The 23,034-nt window shown below is 38.9% G+C and overlaps 1 protein-coding gene across 2 annotated transcripts; it reads left to right on the top strand.

Annotated features, from left to right (window-relative positions):
- The first annotated feature begins 215 nt into the window (after positions 1–215).
- Positions 216–22,150, top strand: CHEK1 (checkpoint kinase 1). Of its 2 annotated transcripts, none has more exons than XM_027532193.1 (13): positions 216–2,461; positions 3,215–3,299; positions 5,004–5,227; positions 6,314–6,378; positions 6,473–6,542; positions 7,498–7,686; positions 8,100–8,204; positions 10,309–10,404; positions 12,913–13,021; positions 13,217–13,394; positions 13,963–14,094; positions 17,591–17,692; positions 19,371–22,150. In XM_027532193.1, exons 1-13 carry the CDS (start codon positions 1,879–1,881, stop codon positions 19,464–19,466), a joined length of 2,034 nt encoding a protein of 677 aa, XP_027387994.1. In that variant the 5' UTR covers positions 216–1,878; the 3' UTR covers positions 19,467–22,150. The 2 variants fall into 2 exon arrangements, with proteins under 2 accessions (XP_027387994.1, XP_027387995.1); XM_027532194.1 differs by lacking the exon at positions 216–2,461 and adding an exon at positions 4,830–4,903 and having other exon boundaries at positions 2,840–3,299; positions 19,371–19,466.
- The last annotated feature ends 884 nt before the right edge of the window (positions 22,151–23,034 follow it).

Below are 23,034 nucleotides of genomic sequence, written 5' to 3'. Positions count from 1 at the left end.
TTTGTTGTGATCCACAGTCAAAGGCTTTGGCGTAGACAATAAAGCAGAAGTAGATGTTTTTCTGGAACTCTCTTGCTTTTTCGATGATCCAACAAATGTTGGCAATTTGATCTCTGGTTCCTCTGCCTTTTCTAAATTCATATTGAACATTTGGAAGTTCATGGTTCATGTACTGTTGAAGCCTGGCTTGGAGAATTTTGAGCATTTCTTTGCTAGCATGTGAGATGAGTGCAGTTGTATGGTAGTTTGAACATTCTTTGGCATTACCTTTCTTTGGGATTGGAAAATAACCTGCAGTGTATAAACTTAATCCTTTTGTTTTCAGTTAGGTACCCAAGACTTAACTGGGCCTGATCCTCTGCAGTTTAGATAACCATGTATTTTCCCTCTCAAGTCTAGGACCTACTTTAGAGAGGGGCAGTTCCTTCCCTACAGAGAAAAGGGAGGAGACCAGGGATCTGTTTGCTTCATAAATAGTCCTTCACCATCTTTTAGCCTCACCTTTGCCTCATTTACCACCAGGGATTCCCTGGTGGCTCAGAGGATGAAGTGTCTACCTGCAATGCTGGAGACCCGGGTTTGATCTCTGGATTGGGAAGATCCCCTGGAGAATAAAATGGCACCCACTCCAGTATTCTTTTCTAGAAAATTCCATGGATGGAGGAGCCTGCATGGGGTCACCAAGAGTCGGACAAGACTGAACAACTTCACTTTTGCCTCATTCAGTTACATGTATGTGTGTGCTCAGTTGTGGAGTGGATTGCCACTTCCTACTCCAGGGCATTTTCCCAACCCAGGGATTGAACCTGTGTTTTGTGTCTCCTGCACTGGCAGGTGGATTCTTTAGCAGTAGCACCACCTGCAAAACACCATTCAATTACATGTTGTCATATAACTAATTTAACTTGAGCCTTTAGGCAATTCTAAGATGGAATTCATCTTTCATCTATGTTAAAATTTTATTTCTTCATCTATATTTGTAGGTTATTGCCTTTAAAAAGTCTACTTTAAAATAGTAAACTTTATTCCAATCTGAAACCTTACTAAAATAGTAAATTTTAATAGTAAATATTAAACTAAATTAATGGAATATTTTAATATTTACTATTAAAATTTACTATTTTAGTAAGGTTTCAGAAAGGAACAGAGCTTTTTGTATCTATTCTCCCATATGCTGTCTTTAGCTGATCCTCTGCCTGAAATGTGTATACCTCATTTTTTTTCAGGGTAAGATACCGTTACTGTGTCCAGACACAAAGAACTGTGCAGGCCTTCGCTTCATATTTACTTGCAACAGGCCGTGCAGAAACTAGAGACAATGGAGTAAACAACCTGGAAAACTTACATGAAACCTCAGGCGTGGTTGAATTTCGAAGTGTTCTGACTTGTTTTTTGTCCCTGACTTTAAATCCAGTGCGTGCGTTTTTATACACTTATTTTACCAGTATCACAATCAAGAGCTAATTACGTTAAATGTATGTGGCCCAGTTTTAAGGACTGGAGAATTTGATGAAGATGACCTTACTTGCGCCTTGAGTTCCTAGTCTTTACTGTCGAGAGGGAGTATCTATTTCAGTTTTTCCACATTGTTTTGTTCTCTAGCCAATCTCTTTCCCAGAATTTACTTTCCCACCTAAACTGGTTATTATGCTTTTAAACTATGCATTGTAAAAACGCAGCGTTTTTGCTTATACAAAACGCTGTTTTGCCTGTTTCTTATACATTAAAGACAGTGGGTAGAACTAAGCTATGCAGTTGCACTTCCTTCAAAAAGGTTGAGTTGGAGGTATTGTTTTGGTGCCTGTTCGGACAAGACAGGGCAAAATTGGTTTTCTTGACATTATTTCAAGCCACAAAAGAATAGCTTTCTTCACCCGGATGCCTTCCCACCCCACTGCTGTGTGGCCAGTGTTTGATGCTTCTCGCTCACATCACAAAGTTCCTTTCATTCTAAACAGGATCAATTCTCGACAGCTGTTCCCAGCTTCTAGGCTCCAGTTTTACCTGGGCCGAGCTTTAAAGTCACTGAAGCAGCTCTTACGGCGTGTGCTCCTGATTACCCTGCCAGGCCACGGGGCGAGGTGCTCGGGGGTTCGGTGGCGGGCAGCGAGCCCCGCGGGGCCGCTCTCCCCGGGAGCGCGAGGCCGAGTCACAGGCCGAGTCCCACTTCGCGTTTGGGCCCGGAGGTCATTCGCAACCGATGCAGTCCGCAGTTCCAGAACCTCTTCCGCCAGGATCTCGTCCCGATTCCAAAATAACCCTGGTCCTGCCGGTCTCCGCCGGCACGGAGGACCAACGCTGGCCCCAGGCGCTGCCAATCTGCAGATCCGCCGGGCCGGGAACGCGCACCTCTCTGCTTTACGGCAAGGGAGCGCGCGTTTGCGACAATGTGACGCCAGCAAGTTTTGGCGGGAAAAGCCCTGCATTTGGATTCCTGTGGTGGCGGGCAAAGGACGGCCTGGTGAGGAAGGGCGGCCGGTAGAGTGGGATGGGCTCCTGGAGCTGGGGTTCGGGGACTACATGATTTAGGAGGGGCACGGTGACAGAACGTTCTCGGTTCCGATCCCAAAGGATCGGAGAGGCTCCCTCGGAGGGGTGGTTTCGGAGGGTGGAGGAATATGGTGGCTGGGGTCCCCGTTGTACAGGGACTGGAGAGAAGCCGCCTCTGCTGGCTGGGAGCCCCCAAGGTTTGGGGCCCGGCGGTCCGCGTGCCACCCAGCCCTTCCTTCCGCTTCTTGGGGCAGTTTTGGCCCCGCCCCGGGCTCCTCCTGGCCTTGGGGGACGGGGTAGGGGTGGGAATTGGGAGTGAGCGGGGGGGGAGGAGTGGCTGCGGTCCCCGCGGTTATTTCCTCCTCCACTAGCCCTCACCCCCTTACTCTAACCCGAGACTTCACTTCTCACCCCCTTCACCAGTCCCCACCGTACAGCACTGGTCGCCAGCTCCTCGGCGCTGCTAGTACATTTCCTCTGCCGCCTAGAAAGAGGGGTTTCAGCTTTGGGTTTGCGTGGCAGTGGGGCTTGTGAGTTATCAATCAAATGCCGCAGTTTAGGATATTTGCTCATGCTTTAAAAGACTTGGATAAAATACGGATGATGTGAAACCAGGAGCTGATTTATCTTGAGGGAATCACGGCAAGAGGCGGAGCTCAGAGGCTTTAGAAATGATTGAGGCTCGTCCTCACCAACCGTCTTTTCTGGGTTCCTGCTCTTACAGCCGCGGGACTGAGTGGAGTCATGGCAGTGCCCTTTGTGGAAGACTGGGACTTGGTGCAAACCCTGGGAGAAGGTGCCTATGGAGAGTGAGTCCGAGTCCATTTTACCCGCCTTCACACTTGTTTAGTTTTCTGTCTCCTTTGAGTACATATTCATTGTTCTGGAATTGTTTATTTTAACACTGTGGCGCCCAAAAGAACAGATCTTTGCATGCAAATTCCAAAACTTTGGGAAACTGAAGCTACACAGTCTTTTGTAAGGGTTAACTGTTTTTTCTTCTTTTTTGGGGGGGGTGGGGTGCAAAACAGCAAAGCAAAGCATTTTTCCCCTAAAATTTAGAGGAGATTTCTGAAGTCGGTTTCTCCTCCCATATATTCTTTCCTGGGATTTAAACATAGTGGTTAAATGAGCAAATGAACAGACTGGAGCCACATTACTGGCCTTTGTTTTGTGAAGCTTAGGCAAGCTTTTTCTTTTTTGGCCGTGCCATCCTGCTTGCAGGGAGGCGGACCAGAGATTGAACCTGTGCCCCAAGCAGTAGAAACATGGGGTGGGGTCTTAACCAGGGGGCCACCAAGGAAGTCCCTAGGTGAGCTTCCTAATATCCTTGTGTGCCTGTTTCTTCAGCTGTAAAATGGCAGTAATAGTACATATCGTGTAGGTACTTAGAACATTTACCATAGACATAATGTTAGGTAGTGTTATTAAAATTAAATGACTAGGGCAAGAATGAAATCTTGACATTTGGGACAACGTGGACCTGGAGGGTATTATGCCAAGTTTAAATAAGTCAGACGGAGAAAGACAAATACTGTATGGTTTCACTTACTAGGTGAAACAAAACAAATGAACAAAAGTAACAAAAGAGAAACAGAGTTAAAACAAACAGGTAGTTGCCAGAGGGGAGGGTGGTGGGAGGGGGAGAGAAATACTGGTACAAACTTACAGTTGCAAAATAACTCTCCAGTATGAAATGTACAATTGGAGAGTATAGTCAGTAATTATGTAATATCTTTGTATGGTAGCATATCCTAACTAGACATACAGTGGTCATCGTTTTGAAATGTACAGAAATATCAAATCACTATTTTGTAACAGGAACTAACACAGCATTGTAAGTCAATTATACTTCAAAAACAAACAGACTTATAGAAAAAGAGATGAGATTTGTGGTTATCAGAGCAGGGTGTGGGGGGAGGGGTATTTGGGTGAAGATGGTCAAAAGCTACAAACTTCCAGTTATAAGATAAATAAGTTCTAGAGATGTAATGTACAACATTATTAATATTATTAACATTGCTATAAGTTATACATTAAATTTAGTAAATAATAAGAGTTCTCATCACAAGGAAAGTTATTTTTTCTATTTTTTAAATTTTTTATCTGTAAAAAGTGGATTGTCACTAAATTTATTGTGGTAATCATTTCAGTGCTTTATGGCAATTATATCTCAGTAAAACTGGAAGAGAAATTACATGAATAGAGCATGTATATGTGTGATGTGGCCCAGAATTGCTGTTATTCCATTTTTAATCTATCAAGTGTTTATATATTACTTTTGGATGTACAACGTAATGACTTCTTTGGAGCATTAGCTATTATACTTCACATTTCAGAAAGGAGTATTATCTGTTGAGGACATGGCAGAAACCATTCCCATGGTTTCTTCCAGGTGGCGAAAGTAATGAAGGTAAAATAGTTTTGGATGAGTTATGTTTAATCTTTTGAAGTTTTAAAAGAAATACAGTTCAAATGTCTGGAATATTATATTTCTTCCTTTTTCTTTTTAGAGTTCAACTTGCTGTGAATAGAAGAACTGAAGAAGCAGTTGCAGTGAAGATTGTGGATATGAAACGTGCCGTAGACTGTCCAGAAAATATTAAGAAAGAGATCTGTATCAATAAAATGTTAAATCATGAGAATGTAGTGAAATTTTACGGTCACAGAAGAGAAGGCAATATCCAATATCTATTTTTGGAGTACTGCAGTGGGGGAGAACTTTTTGATAGAATAGGTATGGAAAAAATTTCAGATAATTCTTCTGCTAAATAAGTTTTTAAATTTGTCTTTTAATCTTGGGGCTTCTGTTTGTTCACTGTCCATTCAGAATTGCTTATGCAATAGTGAAACTGGAGTAAATTTTTTTGTTTTTACAACTTATGTCAACACTGAATACATAGGTAGAATCATCAAAGAAATTTTTCCCCAAGTTGTATAAGTGATTTTGGTTGGCATTTCTGTTTTGCAGAGTGTAAGAATGATAAGCTGTGGTTTCTTGGTGCGTGAAGTATCCTAAGTGCAATGTATTGTATGCCTATGCAGTTGTTTTCTTTGTAGATATTCTAGTCTCATGAAATTGTTGCATTCATTTACAGATCTGAAATAAGAGGTTGTTATATAAGTGAAATAATTGAGAATTTTATAGGATTTATATATATATATTAAGTACTGTTTTTGCTACTAAAGATTAAAAGTCTTGATGTTAAAGAATACCAAGAAGTACATAAAATATATTTTGTGGACCTAAATTTATTATTTAGATGTATTAATAGTTAAAAAGTGATTATTAGAATCTCCAAAGAAATGTATCTCAGAAAAGAATTGAGTATACAAGAAATCAATTCATAGACATGCATGGCTTTGTGGTGTGAGAAATTATATGAAATTTAAATTTGTTGTTAAATATTTAGGAAATCAGATTTGCCTAGGCTTCTGCTTTGACAGTTACATTTCAGGAGTAGAAAAAATATTGGCATAGCCTTTAGAAGAAATTAGGGGTGAATTTGAAGGATATAAAGTAAATCATAAGTAGTATAAGTCAGGGCTTTCAAGGTGTATCTTGCATTCTTGATTTGGGTTATATTTTGTTATTCTCTAATTTTCCTGTGATGTTAACTTATTTTTGCCACTTAACAGCTGGGGAAATGTGAATTGTTAGCAATATATTTATTAGTGGACTCCAGAATCATTTCACTGTAAGCATTAGATTTTCTTTGCAAAAGTACGATCATAGATGTTTAACTTTAGAATTAGGAAACTATGTGGTTGATGCCTGACTGTATTTACCTGATAAACTAACTTTCACAATTAATTCTTATAGAGCCAGACATAGGCATGCCTGAACAAGATGCTCAGAGGTTCTTCCATCAACTTATGGCAGGGGTGGTAGGTACAGTGGTCTCTTTTCCTTTTATTTAAAATTAGTCTTAGTGAAATAAGTTACTCAGTTCTGATATGCTTCCCTCTGCTTCTCTTTTAGGTTTATCTGCATGGTATTGGAATAACTCACAGGGATATTAAGCCCGAAAATCTCCTATTGGATGAAAGGGGTAAGTTTAGCATTTTGTCACTTATACCAAAATCATTTTAATACAGCCTTACAAAGGCAGGATCAAGGCTTTTGCATTACTGAAATTTCAAGGCAGCTTCTTAATTTGCCACTCAGTTACGGTAAATATTCAGTAAGTATAGTTAAGGTGAAAGTTCTGCCTACGGTTTGTGTGTCTTAAAGGTGGGAAGTTAGAGAGGAAATTTGCTCTTCTTATTTGTTTTTTGTACAGAGTTACTCCTCCTTTTATAAACATAGCCACCTTGATGAGAAGCTCTGGAGGTTTGTGGATCTTGAGTTTCTATGTGTCTTTATATGCTTCTTTCCAGCCAGCTGGGTTTTTACATCTCTGAGAACGTTGTGCCTAGAGTATTATTGATACCTCCTGCCTCTGCACAGCCGGGTGAGGACATGGCTCTGCTCTCAGTGTTTAAGTGCTCTTTTCTAGAAGACCCTTTTGACTCCAGGATCTTCTATAACCTGGTCCATGCTGTGTGTATATTGACAGTATTTGTCTTACGTTAATAGAAGTCATGAGGCCTTTTTCTAGTTTTAGTTATATGATGATGTCTCTTATTTCTTCTTTATTACAATTTATTTTTGATCACTTTAAGGTAGAGAAGTTCCACAAATCTAAAATAACACCAGCAGTTTTCCAGTAAACCTTGATTCCTTTAAGTATTTGTGTGTGCTCAGTTGCTCAGTCGGGTCCGACTCTTTGTGACTCCATGGACTGTAGCCTGCTAGGCTCTTCTGTCCGTGGGATTCTCCAGGCGAGAACACCAAGTGGGTTGCCATTTCCTCCTCCAGGGATCTTCCCTACTCAGGGGATGAACCCGAGTCTTGTGCATTGCCAGGTGTATTCTTTGGCCATTGCGCCACCTGGGAAGCCCCTGTAAGCATGCCTATTTACAAAACATTCTCATTCGGTGCCATCCTTTTTTCCTTTGGCTTAGATAACCTCAAAATCTCTGACTTTGGCTTGGCAACCGTGTTTCGGCATAATAATCGGGAGCGTTTGTTAAACAAGATGTGTGGTACTTTACCATATGTTGCTCCAGAACTTCTAAAGAGAAAAGAATTTCATGCAGAGCCAGTCGATATTTGGTCCTGTGGAATAGTACTTACTGCAATGTTGGCTGGAGGTAAGAGCTGTTTAATCATGATGAAATTCCTGTCCTTTGGAAAACCAGGTTTCCTGTACCAATATAAATGAAATAAATCAAGGAGGTCCATATTTATGTTATAGTATTTTAATATTAACCTATTTATAATTAAGTTGGAACTTTTAAACCCAAAGATTTAAAAAAATGATTTATGTGTAGCTATTAAATGAAATATCACAGTAGCTCTCTCTTAAAATTATGTGAATACTTTGGAAATAGTAAGACGGAAGTGGATTATCTGTCTTAGAAGTGTCTTTAAAATTTCTTAAACCATAATTTAATTAATTTGAAGAAAACTTTTAATGGATTTGTGTCACTGATTATTTTCCCTTAAAATCGTTACTGTAAAATGATTTGAACATTCAGAAAACCAAGTCTTGTTTCCTTTTTAGAATTGCCGTGGGACCAGCCTAGTGATAGTTGTCAGGAATATTGTGATTGGAAAGAAAAGAAAACATACCTCAACCCTTGGAAAAAAATTGATTCTGCTCCTCTAGGTAACTGGGTTATCTTGATATAAAGTACTGATTTCCTGGATAATGAAACCTAGTGCTGTTTGAATTTTTTTAATGTATATTTTTCTTTTAACTTTTAATTCATTATATAAATAATACATGATCTTTGTAGATAAAGTAGAAAAATAATAAATAAAATATTAAAAATCCAACCCTATAATTCTAGTACTCAGAAATAGCTTCCTTTAATATTTTGATATCTGCTTCTGTGTTTTGTAGTAGAAAATATGTAAGTATATATGTTTGTTATATATGTATATTATTTATAAGTATATTTGTTTTCACAAAAAAAATGACATCACACTATACATGTTATTTTGTAAACTTTGTGTGAGTGTGTGTGTTAATGCTAAGTGAACACTTTTTCATGACTATACTTGTAAGTATTCATCACTGTTTTTAAAAGCTGTGATGGTATTCTGCTATATGGACTTGCCTTACTACATTTCTACGGTTCACCTTTTTAGAGATTCAGAATTTTTTCTAATTTTTCACTGTTGTGAAAGAGAGATGATTATCATCCATATACCTTAATCTTTGTACATACGTCTCAGTTATTTAAAGTGAAACCCCAGAAGTGGAATTGCAGGGTCAAAGATGTATACAGCGTTTAATTATTATGGTTTACTTTGCCAGATTGTTTTCCAGAAAGTTTGTACCATTTCATCACAGTCTACCTAGTTTACATTTAAGCTATTTTTTGGCTACACCTTGAGGCATACGGGTCTTTGTTTTCCCACCAGTGAATGAACCTGTACCCTTGCAGTGTAATCAGTGAGTCTTAACCACTGGACCACCAGGGAAGCCCCTTACACATTTTTCTTTTTGACTGATCTAATAGGCCTACCTATAAGAAATATATTCTAACTTTAAAATTTTTATTTTAAATTTAGTATCATTGAAGTTGTACATCCATTTTGGATTTATTAGCTTTTTTGTCTGTTTTTGTGGAATTGTCTATTTTGCTCATTTTTGGTAGGAAGTTTTCCTTTTATTCTATATGACGTTTTTAAGAAAATATTAGTGTCATATCATTGCATTTGTTACAAGTATTTTTGACAGTTTGTCATGTATTTTTACTTTATGTTATGCTATTTGAACATACAGAAGTTTTATATTTTATGTATTTAAATCTAGTATCTTGTCCTTTTTGATTTCTGACTATATTGTCATGTTTGGAAAGGTTTTTTCTACCCTCTGCTGCTGCTGCTAAGTCGCTTCAGTCGTGTCCAACTCTGTGCGACCCCATAGACGGCAGCCCACTAGGCTCCCCCATCCCTGGGATTCTCCAGGCAAGAACACTGGAGTGGGTTGCCATTTCCTTCTCCAATGCATGAAAGAGAAAAGTGAAAGTTAGGTCGCTCAGTTGTGCCCGACTCTTAGCGACCCCATGGACTGCAGCCCACCAGGCTCCTCCGCCCATGGGATTTTCCAGGCAAGAGTACTGGAGTGGGGTGCCGCTTTTCTACCCTCAACAGTAGAAAAAAATTACCTGTGTTTTCATGGCTTTTTTTGTTTTGTTTTGTTTTCCATTTAAATCTTTGGTCCATTAGAAGATTCTTTGGTATTGGGAGGTGTATGAATTCTTTATCAATAAAATTAAGGTTTTAGGATGATTGTTGCTTTTATTACTGTCTCTTAAAAAGTTATTGGAAAGTAAATTTTCATTATAAAATTGTGTGAATGAGAACTTAATATGATATGTTAGAACAATGAAGTTTGGTATTGAAAATGGATGAGGTTTTTTTTTTTTATCTTTGTGTAAATAGGGGTTTTCAGGGTTTTTATTTATTTTTTATTATCTTTGTGTAAATATCATCAAGTGGAGAGAAACATTTCCACCTGGCTCTTGTTCTATTTGCAAACAACTGAGAGTCTGATCTGGGAAGAATATTCAAAGATATAGACAGTAGCAAGGAATAATTGCATGACATTCAAGCAAAAATTTAGTGGCTTTGTTTTCTCTTCCCAGAAGTAATATTTGGACATAAGGAGAGCAATAGAGAATGTGTGTTTACACTACAAGCTATAGGCTTTTCTAATCTGCATGACTCTTGTAAATGTTGTCTTAATATTTTGTTTTCAGCTCTGCTACATAAAATCTTAGTTGAGAACCCATCAGTAAGGATTACCATCTCAGACATTAAGAAAGACAGATGGTACAACAAACCACTCAAGAAAGGTAATATGCTTAAAATACAAAATTTTTTTTAAGTGTTTTTTTTTTTTTTGCGAAAGAAAAGGTACTTGTAAAGTCAGCATAAGGCAACAACACAAGATAGCTGTGGTCTCTGTCCTCGTGGAGATGATAGCCTCTGGTACAAAAAACAGAAATATAAAAAAATAATTTTTAGTTCATTAATAATTATAAAGTAGAAAATCAGGGTACTGTAGCTAAGAATTTGACCAAGTCTTTTTTTTTTTACCTTTTTCTTTTGTATTGGAGTATAGCTGATTGACACTGGTGATAGTTTCAGGTGGACAGCGAAGGGGTTCAGCCATACATATACACGTATCCATTCTCCCCCAAACTCCCCTCCCACCCAGGCTGCCACGAAACACTGAGCAGAGTTCTCTGAGCTATACAGTAGTTGACCTAATCTTAAGTGACAGAGAACGCTTACCTTGCTGAGGAAATAACATTAAATCTAAGATTCGAAGATTAAAGGGGGGCTAGCCAGATGAGTAGCAGCAAGACGAGTGGCAGATTCCAAATACGGCAGCAGCATCAGGGATGACCTGGTGGTTAGAAAGTAGTGCATTTGAGGAGCTTGGAAAAGGCAGGTGAGGCATGGACCATGTCTGGCTTGTTCAGCATTGCATCACCGGTGCTTAGTACAGTGTGTAGTCCATTGTAGGCATTTCATAAATGTTCATGGAGTGAATAAGTGAGTAGAGAAGGAGGGGAGGGAGAGAGATTTGAGATGAGGTGGTAGATAGGAACCAAGCCATGGAGGACCTTATAACCCATGCTAAGAATCTTGGGCTTTAACTGAAGGCCATGGGAAAACCTTCTGGGAGATTTTAAGCAAGAAAATGACATACTTATATATTTGGTTTTAAAAGATCTTTCTAGAATTTCAGATTCTTTACCATTGAGCCACCAGATCCAATTGGGAGGAAGATGCTAAAAGTCTAAGAGAGAGGAAAGAAAAAAGCAGCAAGGTCCCTAAGGAGAAAGGAGGGTATGGGCTCCTTTTCAAGTGGAGAAATGAACATTTGATGGGAGGATGGAAGGGAAGAGAGGACAGGTAGGAATACAAGTAAATTAGATTTGGTAGTGGCAAATTGAGGGAGCTTCCAATGACTGAAATGGGAGATATATGTAAGTAATGAGGTACTGGAGGGTGTCTTGGTAATTTGACAGGAGTACAGAAGTTTTGAAAGAATCATTATGGGGAAAGGAAGAGGAAACGGATTAGAGAAATGTAGCATAGCGTGTTAGGGGTGAGGATCCAGTGGAGGGGAGTAGCCGTGAATTTACAGTGGCATCCTGTTCTCTATAATGATTATTTTTCGTAAAGCTTTTCAGAGAAGGCAGTGGCACCCCACTGCAGTACTCTTGCCTGGAAAATCCCATGGATGGAGGAGCCTAGAAGGCTGCAGTCCATGGGATCGCTGAGGGTCGGACACGACTGAGCGACTTCCCTTTCACTTTTCACTTTCATGCATTGGAGAAGGAAATGGCAACCCACTCCAGTGTTCTTGCCTGGAGAATCCCAGGGATGGGGGAGCCTGGTGGGCTGCTGTCTCTGGGGTCGCAAAGAGTCAGACATGACTGAAGCGACTTAGCAGCAGCAGCAGATAGCTTACTGTGAACCATCTTGGATTAGTGATCTTCAAAGAAGATTTAACTTTGGGACCAGGGACCAGCCTTGATCATTCAAGAGCTGTTGTATAGCAGAGTTTTATTAAAGTGAAAAGGGACTAAGAAAGCGTATGACATAGACATCAGAAGGGAGAATGCCCGCCCCCTACCCCTGCCAGCTAGTCTTATCAAGGCCTTATCAGACCCAACTCCCACAACATACATCTTAAATTAATAAGATTAGAACGAACAATAGAAAGATCTTACCACCCACCCCCATAATACACATTTTAAGATGACAGGATTAGTCAGAAAGTTCTTACTGAGGAGAAACATGTCATTGAGCAAGAAACATTGTTATATTGACTAAGACAAAGCAATGTAGAAAGAAGGTTTGACCTTTTCTCCTTGAGAGCCCCAGATTCCTTTCTCCTCCTTGGAAACCTTGGACTTCTTATCAACCTACCTAGGAATTGACTCTCTCACAAGCAAAGAAGATTGGGTAGAGCAGATTCATAACTTTCATTGTCATTATCACGAATTATTTTTTACTTTAAAAGGTTTTGATCCTGTTGCTGGGTCTCTCAGTCTTCATAGAACATTGTTCTGTTACCAAAAACGGTACCATTAAAATGACTGCCTTAACATTGACACTATGCACTTGGGACATACTTATAGGTCAAGATTTATGAAATGTGTAGTTTGCGCAATTTGACAAGTGAGTCCGAGTCAGAAGTTCCTAACTACATATCTCATAAAATCATGTAGGAAAAGCCACTATCTATTGTATAAGTATTTTGTGTTTAAGAAATGAATTTAGGTATGGTTTTGCTTCTTCCAGTTGCCAACTGGGAAAGCATTTGTATTTGGTCTCTTTTTTAGGGGCAAAGAGGCCCCGGGCCACTTCTAGTGGTGTATCAGAGTCTCCTGGTGGATTCTCTAAGCACATTCAATCCAACTTGGACTTCTCTCCAGTAAACTGTGCTTCTAGGTAAGGTCAGTTAATAATTAATAAAAAATCAAGTAGTTGTTGGATATAATAGTCCCCATGAAAAATAATCCATGTACATAAGGTTTTCTGAAGATGAATATAATTTTTTTCAGTGTGAGAATGATAATGCCTTATAAGAAAGGCCTAAAGAACTTTATTTAAAGCTATATTTTTCTCCATATCATAATGCCTCAGTGAAGAAAGTGTGAAGTACTCCAGTTCTCAGCCAGAACCACGGACAGGCCTTTCGTTATGGGATACCAGCCCTTCATACATTGACAAACTGGTACAAGGGATCAGCTTTTCCCAGCCTACTTGTCCTGATCACATGCTTCTGAATAGTCAATTGCTCGGCACTCCAGGATCCTCACAGGTAAGGGAATTTAGTTCCTCAAATAAATAATGGCAACTCTATTTTTTATTGTCTTAAAGTCTTTTTTTGTCAATCTAAGAAATACAGTATTAACACTTGATACAGATTTTTTTTTTTTGGTCATGGAGGAGAGAATTAGGGGAGACATTTTTTTCTAATGTTTATTTGGCTGCACCGGGTTTTATTTGTGGCACACAAGATCTTCAGTCTTCATTGCAGGATGTGGGATCTAGTTCCCTGACCTGGGATCCAACCTGGGCCCACTGCATTGAGAGTGCAGAGTATTAGCCACTGGACCACCAGAGAAATCCTGAGACTCAAGGCTTTTTTTTCTCTTTTTTTAGCCACATCATGGCATGCGGTTCTTAGTTCCTTAACCAGGGATTGAACCCAGGCACTGGAAGCAGAGTCCTGACCACTGGGCTGCCAGGGAATTCCCTAGGGGAGACACTTACGTATAAGAATCTGAAGTCAAAAAAAAAGAATTTTCAGGCCAAATAGCTATAGTATGATTACTTTTGGTGGTAGATCTGATCATTTATTCAGCTTTCCTCTATTTGACTTGTAGAACCCCTGGCAGCGCTTAGTCAAAAGAATGACACGATTTTTTACCAAATTGGATGCAGACAAATCTTATCAATGCCTGAAAGAAACTTGTGAGAAATTGGGCTATCAGTGGAAGAAAAGTTGTATGAATCAGGTATGTTTCATTGATTTTTGTTAGATCTTTTCCTGAAGAAAAATTTAAAATATTTGAGTAAAAAAAAGAGCTATCATTCTATGGTTGATTCATGTTGATATTTGGTAGAAATCAATGCAATACTGTAAAGCAATTATCCTTCAATTAAAAACAAATTTTAAAGTGCTATCATTTATGTATATATTAAAAATATAAAGTAGTTTAATTTGAAAAAGAAACCATTGAAATTTAAGTACAATGTTTTTTCCTTAAGAACTAGTATTTCTTAAAAGAAGACTTCTCTAAGGTTATTACAAATACTAAGAGATTCAAGTCTTATTTTCTTTAAAACTATGCATTATACTTAAATTGTAACAGCGATGAGCTTCCTTCTGTGAAAGATGGATCCATTAACAATCCCATGTTTCCTCCATCTTCCCTGCTCCCAATTGCTGATTTTTGTTGTTTGCATTGTTATAGCATATTTATAATACTGACATTCTGATCTGTCTTTAGGCTTTTCAAAAGTCTTAATATTGTGAAAAACAAAGAGAAAGGAATATTTTGTATTAAAGGAGACTAAAGAGGCTTGATAAATAATGTAATGCATGATCTTTCACCAGATCATGGATTTAAAGAAAAAGAAAGCTATGCGGCTGCTAAGTCACTTCGGTCGTGTCCGACTCTGTGCGACCCCATAGACGGCAGCCCACCAGGCTCCCCCGTCCCTGGGATTCTCCAGGCAAGAACACTGGAGTGGGTTGCCATTTCCTTCTCCAAAAGAAAGCTATAAATGATGTTATTAGAACAATTGGGAAAATTTGAACATGAGTTTTATGTAAGATAATGTTTTTGTATCAGTGTCAGATTTCTTTGGTGTGATCATAATACTGTGCTTTGTAAGAGAATGTCTGCGGGAGACACATGGTAGTGTGTGTAACTTATAACTTAGTTTAAAAACTAAAAAAAAAAAAAAAAGACAATCACGTAAAAAAGAAGTAAACATGCTTATCTAGGTTTATAAGGCCAATAAACATTTGTGGTTATTTATTGTAGGATTCTTTCAGTTTTTCTGTAGATTTGTAAACTTTCAAAATTAAAAGTTAGGGGAAAATGTTACTGTGAGGAAACCTGAAGCCAGCCTGATTATCCTTTCACTTATATAGATATCTTACTTTTTTTTTAATTTAGGTAGATTTATTAAGATAAAGCTCACATGATATAAAAATCACTTTAACCATTTTAAAGTGTACAATTTAGTGGTTTCAAGTATGTCGCAGGATTGTGGAGTTATCACCATTTAAATCTAGAACTTCCCAGTGCCCCCCAAATAAACTCTGTACCGATTAGCAGTCATTCTTTGTTCCTTCCTCCCTGTCAATCACTAATATACTTTCTGTGGATTACCTATTTCTGGGCATTACATATAAATGGAATCATATAGTGTATGACCCTTTGTGTTTGTCTTCTTTTACTTAACATAGTATTTTCAAGGTTAATTCATGTTGTAGCATTTATCAGTACTTTATTCCTTTTAATGGGTGAATGATAGTCCGCTATGTGAATAGACTGTTTTGTGTAACCATTTATCTACTGATGGACATTTGGGACGATGTATCTACTTTTTGGCTGTTAAGAATAATGCTGCTGTGAGCATTCAGGTTTCTGTATGAACACAGGTATTTTAGTTTGCAAGGGCCATCATAACAAAATACCACAGACTAGGAGGTATTTATTTGTTTATTTACAGAAATTTATTTTCCTACAGTTCTAGACACTGAAGTCCAAGACCAAGGTTCTGGCAGGGCAGGTTTCCTCTGGAACCTTGGCTTTTACGTGGCCACCCTCTTGCTGTCCCCTCCTATGCTTTGTCCTCTCTGTGCACACATCCCCCGTATCTGTCACTTTCTGTATCCTGATTTCCTTTTCTAATGAAGACAGCAGTCAGATTGGATTAGGGCCCTCTGAATGGTCTCCTTTGAACTTAGTCACCTCTAAATTAAAAGACACCTGCTCCTTGGAAGAAAAGCAATGACAAACCTAGACAGCATATTAAAAAGCAGAGACATTATTTTGTCAACAAAGGTCTGTATAGTCAAAGCTATGGTTTTTCCAGTAGTCATGTACGAATGTGAGAGCTGGACCATAAAGAAGGCTAAGCACCAAAGAATTGATGCCTTTGAACTGTGGTGGTGCACAAGATTCTTGAGAGTCCCTTGGACTGCAAGGAGGTCAAACCAGTTAATCCTAAAGGAAATCAACCCTGAATATTCGTTGGAAGGACTGATGCTGAAGCTGAAGCTGCAATATTTTGGTCACTTGATGCAAAGCCAAATTAATTGATAAAGACCCTGATGCTGTGAAAGATTGAAGGCAGGAGAAGGGGACGACAGAGGATGAGATGGTTGGATGGCGTCACCAACTCAATGGACATGAATTTGAGCAAGCTCTGGGAGATGGTGAAGGACAGGGAAGCCTGGTGTGCTATAGTCCCTGGGGTCGCAAAGAGTTGGACACGACTAAGCAACTGAACAACAACAACAACTACCTCATTAAAGGCCTTATCTCCAGAATAGTCACATTCCGAGGCATTGGGAATTAGGGCTTCAGCATCTGAATTTGAGGGGACACAGTGTCAGTCCAGAAGATGTTTTCAGTTTCTTTGGTATATACCTGTGATCAGAATTGCTGGGCATACAGTAACTCTTGTGTTTATCCTTTGAGGAACTGCCAAATGATTTTTCAAAGCAGCAGCACCATTTTACATTCCTACCAGCCATGTATGAGGGTTCCAATTTCTCTTCATCCTCGTCAACACTTGTTATTGTCTCTTTTTAATGAAAGCCCTCCCTGTGTGAGATGAGAATTATTAAAAATGTTTTTGTACTTTGGGCTGGGCTTAGCTAGACAAATCTGCTGATCTTGGGCTTATCCATCCAGCTGAAGTTGATGGCTTTTCTATGCCTGGTGATCCAAGGCAGCCTCATCCACTTTTGGGATCTTGGTGCTGCCTGTTGGCTGGGCCTTTCTTTCCGTATCAGTCTTCTAACCTGTGCTTCTAAAACACTGAACATGGAAGTTGAAAGACCTCTTAGAACCTTCGCCATCTTCTGATCACTGTTGTAGCTTTTTACCCAAAAACCTAGCCTCTCTTTTTCTTTCTTCTGTTTTAATAATCTTGTTTTCCCTCTCATTCTGGTTTCATTCTCTTCAATTGTTTCTTCTTTCAATTGTATTTTGATAAAACACTAAATTTCTTCTGTTGCTAACCATTCACATAGACTCAATCCCTAGTGATGCACTGCATTCTGTTTACACGTTGGTCTCGGTGGTCACACACGTACCCGTCGGGAGAGGAAAAGTCCTGGAAGGAATGGGATGTTCGGCGGCACAGCTCCTATTGTAGAAGCTTTTCTCAAATTTGCATCCCAGTAGTATCACTGAACTGAGATTACAGCTTTTATTTAGAGTATTTTCTATCCACACATATGCTCTAACCTTATTTTTATTGTCTTAGGTTACTGTATCAACAACTGATAGAAGAAACAATAAGCTGATTTTCAAAGTGAATCTGGTAGAAATGGATGAGAAGATCTTAGTTGACTTCCGGCTTTCTAAGGTATATAGATTAGCACATTTTTTAAGAGAGAAAACTTTGTTTTGTTATTTTTGAAGAAGTATCACATGTTCATTTTAGAAATTTTAGAAACACAAAGTGTAAAGAAGAAAGTAAGAATCGAGTTTAATTTTATCATCCATAGAAAACAGATTTATTTTTGATATTGTATTAGGGTAACCTTACTATTCGGAGAAGGCAATGGCAACCCACTCCAGTACTCTTGCCTGGAAAATCCCATGGACGGAAGAGCCTGGTAGGCCGAAGTCCATGGTGTCGCTAAGAGTTGGACACGACTGAGCGACTTCACTTTCACTTTTCACTTTCATGCATTGGAGAAGGAAATGGCAACCCACTCCAGTGTTCTTGCCTGGGGAATCCCAGGGACGGGGGAGCCTGGTGGGCTCCCGTCTATGGGGTCGCACAGAGTCAGACACGACTGAAGCGACTTAGCAGCAGCAGCAACCTATTACTTGTAATACATGCTATATGGAAATACTCATGTGGAGGTTTTTACTGGCATTATATTTTAGATATATGTTAACTTGTTTTTTTTAGTTAATATTATGAACATTTGTTCTTGTCATTATCTAGTCTTCTAAAACAGTTTTTCAAATAATATTCTTTATTATAAAAGTTTTTGTTTTTTGTGTAATCTGTAAATAACAAAATAAAAATAGTCGTAGATTATTTTTATCTTTAATTACCTTTGGCATTTTGTAGCATTTTAAGCTTTTCCTTATTGAATTTGTATATGGTATTTTTCATAAAAATTGTGATTTGTCAAAATGTTTGCACATTATAGTTAATAGCCTTTATCTGTTCCAAGCTACTTTGTGATTCATAATCATATACAGAGTTTTACTCACATTTCTGATTCTTTCTGTAGAAATTAGTGGTTCTGAGGTTATAGTTTTAAAGCCCTTGATACATAAGACCAAAATAGCATTTTCTATATTTCCTGAAAGATTGTACATGGCTCTGAACAAGGCTGGAAGAGTTGGTCACTTTCTTTATATTGGCAGCTTGCTGCAATACTATTGTCCAGATGCTTGATATGGAATTAAATTAAGATACTAGAGTAGTGAAATCCTTCTCATAACTGAATCACTGGCTTTGTTGCCACAGTGTTTTGGCAAGACTTAAGTGTAGTTGTGTAGCTTATTTTTAGTTTATAAACTCCCAGTACCTATGAAAAACAGTGACCTAGGTCCAGAGCTATCAACAGTTGAAACAAACAAGATACCATTGGTTTCTGCTCTCTGGGCCCAGTGTAATGGGCCCAAAGTCAAGTCATAATTATTTATGTAGCCATTTCTTCTTCGTGGGCTTCCCTTGTAGCTCAGCTGGTAAAGAATCTGCCTGCAAAACGGGAGACCTGGGTTCAGTCCCTGGGTTGGGAAGATCCCTTGCAGAAGGGAACGGCTACCCACTCCAGTATTCTTGCCTAGATAATTCCATGGACTGTATAGTCCATGGGGTCACAAACAATCAGATACAACTGAGCCACTCTCACTTTCACTTTTCTTCTATGAAGGTGTTTTGTCTTTGTAAGAGGACCTGAAGATGAGGATAGCTGGACATATCTATGGATGTTTGTCTCTATGTACCACTAAAGAAAGTTTGATTTTATGGCATAGTCTTTTTTTTTTAACATGAGTTTTGGATATTCCTAATATAGGGTGATGGATTGGAATTCAAGAGACACTTCCTGAAGATCAAGGGGAAGCTGAGTGATGTTGTGAGCAGCCAGAAGGTTTGGCTTCCTGTCACATGATAGATCCACTGGCTCTGGGATTCCTGGTGAATATAGTGCTGCTATGTGGACATTATTCTTCCTAGAGAAGATTATCTATTCTGCAAACTGCAAACAATAATCCCTGAAGAGTTGTCTTCCCTCTAGCCAAACATTTTCCAATTCTTTTGTATATTCTTCATACAAATAATAATCTATATCCTAACTGTAAGTGAAACTTTGGGGAAAGGGTAGATAGAATTCATTTAGATATTCCTTCATTTGCATTTAGCGTCTGAATTGAGACCCGCCTGGTGGAAACCATGCTCTGGGGTTACATGAGTTTACCAGCTTTTATACCAATATAATGAAAAACGATACTCTTGTCCCATTCTACCAAAACATTTGGTTCCATCCAAAAAGTACATATTTCCTGCACATTGACTTAATCACATGGATAAATTAAAAAAAAAAAAAAAACCTTGTTATTTGTGGGACAGTAAATTTATCAGTCAGTCTGTGAAGTGAAGCCAGCTTCAAAATGTATACCCCAAGATTTGTACTTAAAAGGGCCTGACCAGGTATATAAAGCTGTTTTTGAACAATAATTAAAATTGCAAGTAGGTATGTTTTTTTCTGGTATAGTTAATATGTATGATTGGTCTTTCAAATAGAAGTTGAGCATAAACTCTAGTGCTTAACTACCTTTACTTGGAATTACTGTTGCACATATTAAATATTTTTCTATATTATTTTCTACTTTCACAGCCATATTTTAATTCTTTATTACATAAATAAATTCTATTTTGAAAATGAATAGCTAACTCTGTAAACTCATTGGTGACTAAACTTCTAGATGGTGAGGAATAAAAGAGGTTGGAGATGTAAGAAAGTAATGGAAATTGATCTGATTCCTGGCTTTTTTCACCTGTTAATTTTAGTAAGATTTTGTTCTTTCAATGAAATTTATATTAACATTTGAATGTGTCCCAGTATTCCCGTTTCTTGGTGATTTATAAATATTAGCCAGTTATTCTAGTCTGAAGCCAAGAACATGAAACTTTATAGAGTTTATCATATATTGTATATCTTGGTAAATGGTATTATTGTCGTATAGCTATTGTTTTTCCAGTAGTCATGTACAGATGTGAGAGCTGGACCATGAGGAAGACTGAGCACCGAAGAATTGATGCCTTCGAACTGTGGTGTTAGAGGAGACTCTTGAGAGTCCCTTGGACTGCAAGGAGATCCAACCAGTCCATCCTAAAGGAAATCAGTCCTGAATATTCCATTGGAGGACTGATGCTGAAGCTGAAACTCTAATACGTTGGCCACCTGATGCAAAGAGCTGACTCATTTGAAAAGACCCTGATGCTGGGAAAGATAGAAGGCAAGAGGAGAAGGGGACAACAGAGGATGAGATGATTGGATGGCATCACTGATTCAATGGACATGAGTTTGAGCAAACTCTGGGAGATTGTGAAGGACAGGGAGGCCTGGTGTGGTGCAGTCCATGGGGTCAAAAAGAGTCAGACATGAGTGACTGAGCAACAACAACCCATAGGAGGAATAAATTTAAACCTACAGGCAACTTCTAAGAATTAAGCCAGTATATTCTCAAATAAGAAATTGTGTTCTTGAGAATTGTCAACCAGGGAATTCTCTGGTGGTCCAGTGGTTCAGACTCCAAGCTTCCACTGCAGGGAGCGAGGATTTGATCCCTGGTTGGGGAGCTAAGTTCCCACGTGCCACACAGCATGGCCAAAAGAATAAAAGAAGAGAGAAAATTGTCAGCCAACCATTGTAACTCTCATAAACAAAGTTGTCCCTGGCTTTGACCTTTCCCCTGAACTCCAGACTTTTACAGCCATGGTCTACCTGACATTTCCCCTTGACTTAATAGTCATCTCCTGACCAAATACAACTTTTGATCCCTGTCCTCCAACCTACTCCTCCCTAGTTCCCCCCACCTCAATAAGTGCTACATTTAGCCCCCTAGTTTCTTAAGCCAAAACTCTAGAAATCATCCTTGATATGGTTTTCATACTCTGAATTCAGTTCAGCAGCTCCTATTTAATTCAGCAAATATGTACAAAATAGGGCTTCCCAGGTGACGCTACTGTTAAAGAACCTGCCTCCCAATGCAGGAGACATAAGAGACTCAAGTTCAATCCCTAGGTTGGGAACATCCCCTGGAGGAGGAGGAGGGCATATGGCAACCCATTCGAGTATGCTTGCCTGGAAAATCCCATGGATAGAGGAGTCTGGTGGGCTGCAGTCCATAAGGTCACAGAGTCAAACACAACTGAGCCACTGAACAACAACAACATGTGTATTTCCATTCTGTGACTTATTTCACACTTCATATAAGATTGTAGTTTTAATGTAGTTTAAGACTTGCCTCTGTCTAGCAGTTTTTGTTTCCTACTTAAACACTCATTCCCTACTTCAAAATCATGAAGATTTTCTTTTATGTTATCTTCCAAAAGCTTTATAGTTGTGGCTTTCACCTTTAGATCTACGGTTTACCCAAAAATGATTTTTGTGTATAATAGGAGGTCAGGTAGCATTTTTTTCCCCATATGGCTATCTAATTTAGCACTGGTGAAAAGATTATCCTTTCCCCATGGGTCTTCATTGATATCCATCCAGTGTTCAGATTTCCAATTCTTACTTTTTACAGTTTTTTGAATCAGGATTGAAATAAAGTCCATACTAGAAATTGACTGATGTCTAAGTTGCTTTTGGTTGCAAGTTCCCCCTTTGTTCTCCCTCTGTCTGATTTTTTTTCTCCTTGTAATTTATTGGTAGAAGAACCAGCTGGTTGACTATCTAATTCTTAGTCTGAATTTGCATCACTGTGGTTCAGTTTCTACATGTTTCAACTGCCCGTTGTGTTTTCTGTAAATAGAGACATTTGGGCTTCTCTGGTGACTCAGATGGTAAAGAATCTGCCTGCAGTGAACAAGACCCAGATTTGATCCTGCGTCAGGAAGATCCCTGGAGAAGGGACTCTTCTCCCTTCCCCAAGAATACCCACTTCAGTGTTCTTGCCTGGATATTTCCATGGATAGGAGCCTGGCAGGCTACAGGCCATGGGATCAGTAAGAGTTGTATGACTGAGCGACTAACACTTGCACTTTTTACTTTCAGGATACTAGCCCTGTGTCAGTTTTATGTGTTGCATGTGTGTGCTAAGTCACTTTAGTCATGTCCAACTCTTTGTGACCCCGTGGACTGTAACCGGCCTGGCTCCTCTGTCCACGGGGATTCTCCAGGCAAGAATACTGGAGTGGGTTGCCGTGCCCTCCTCCAGGGGAATCTTCCCCACCTGGGGACTGAACCCGGGGCTCCTGTCTCTTGCGTCCACAGGCAGGCTCTTTAGCACTAGCGCCACCTGGGAAGCCCTGTGTGTCGCACTTAAGTATTTATGCATATAACTATTTAAAATCATGCATTTCTCTCTAAGTTTCACTGTACTTAATGCCACGACTTTTCATGTGTTGGATTTTTGTTACCTGGCTCAAATTTTTTTTCTAATTATTTTATTTTATTTTTTTGACTCATGGATCATTTAGAATTGTGTTTTTGTTTCCAAACATAAAAATCT

The sequence above is a fragment of the Bos indicus x Bos taurus genome, chromosome 29 (genome assembly GCF_003369695.1).
Source record: "Bos indicus x Bos taurus breed Angus x Brahman F1 hybrid chromosome 29, Bos_hybrid_MaternalHap_v2.0, whole genome shotgun sequence".
NCBI lineage: Eukaryota > Metazoa > Chordata > Mammalia > Artiodactyla > Bovidae > Bos > Bos indicus x Bos taurus.
This window is presented reverse-complemented; position numbering and strand designations above follow the sequence as displayed.

Bases quoted from the DNA above. Each gene is read 5' to 3' on its own strand.
- CHEK1 (XM_027532193.1), top strand. From the start codon at position 1,879: ATGCCTTCCCACCCCACTGCTGTGTGGCCAGTGTTTGATGCTTCTCGC. The intron at 13,395-13,962 runs GTAAGGGAATTT...TTTGACTTGTAG, and splicing joins GCACTCCAGGATCCTCACAG to AACCCCTGGCAGCGCTTAGT. The intron at 14,095-17,590 runs GTATGTTTCATT...TTATTGTCTTAG, and splicing joins AGAAAAGTTGTATGAATCAG to GTTACTGTATCAACAACTGA.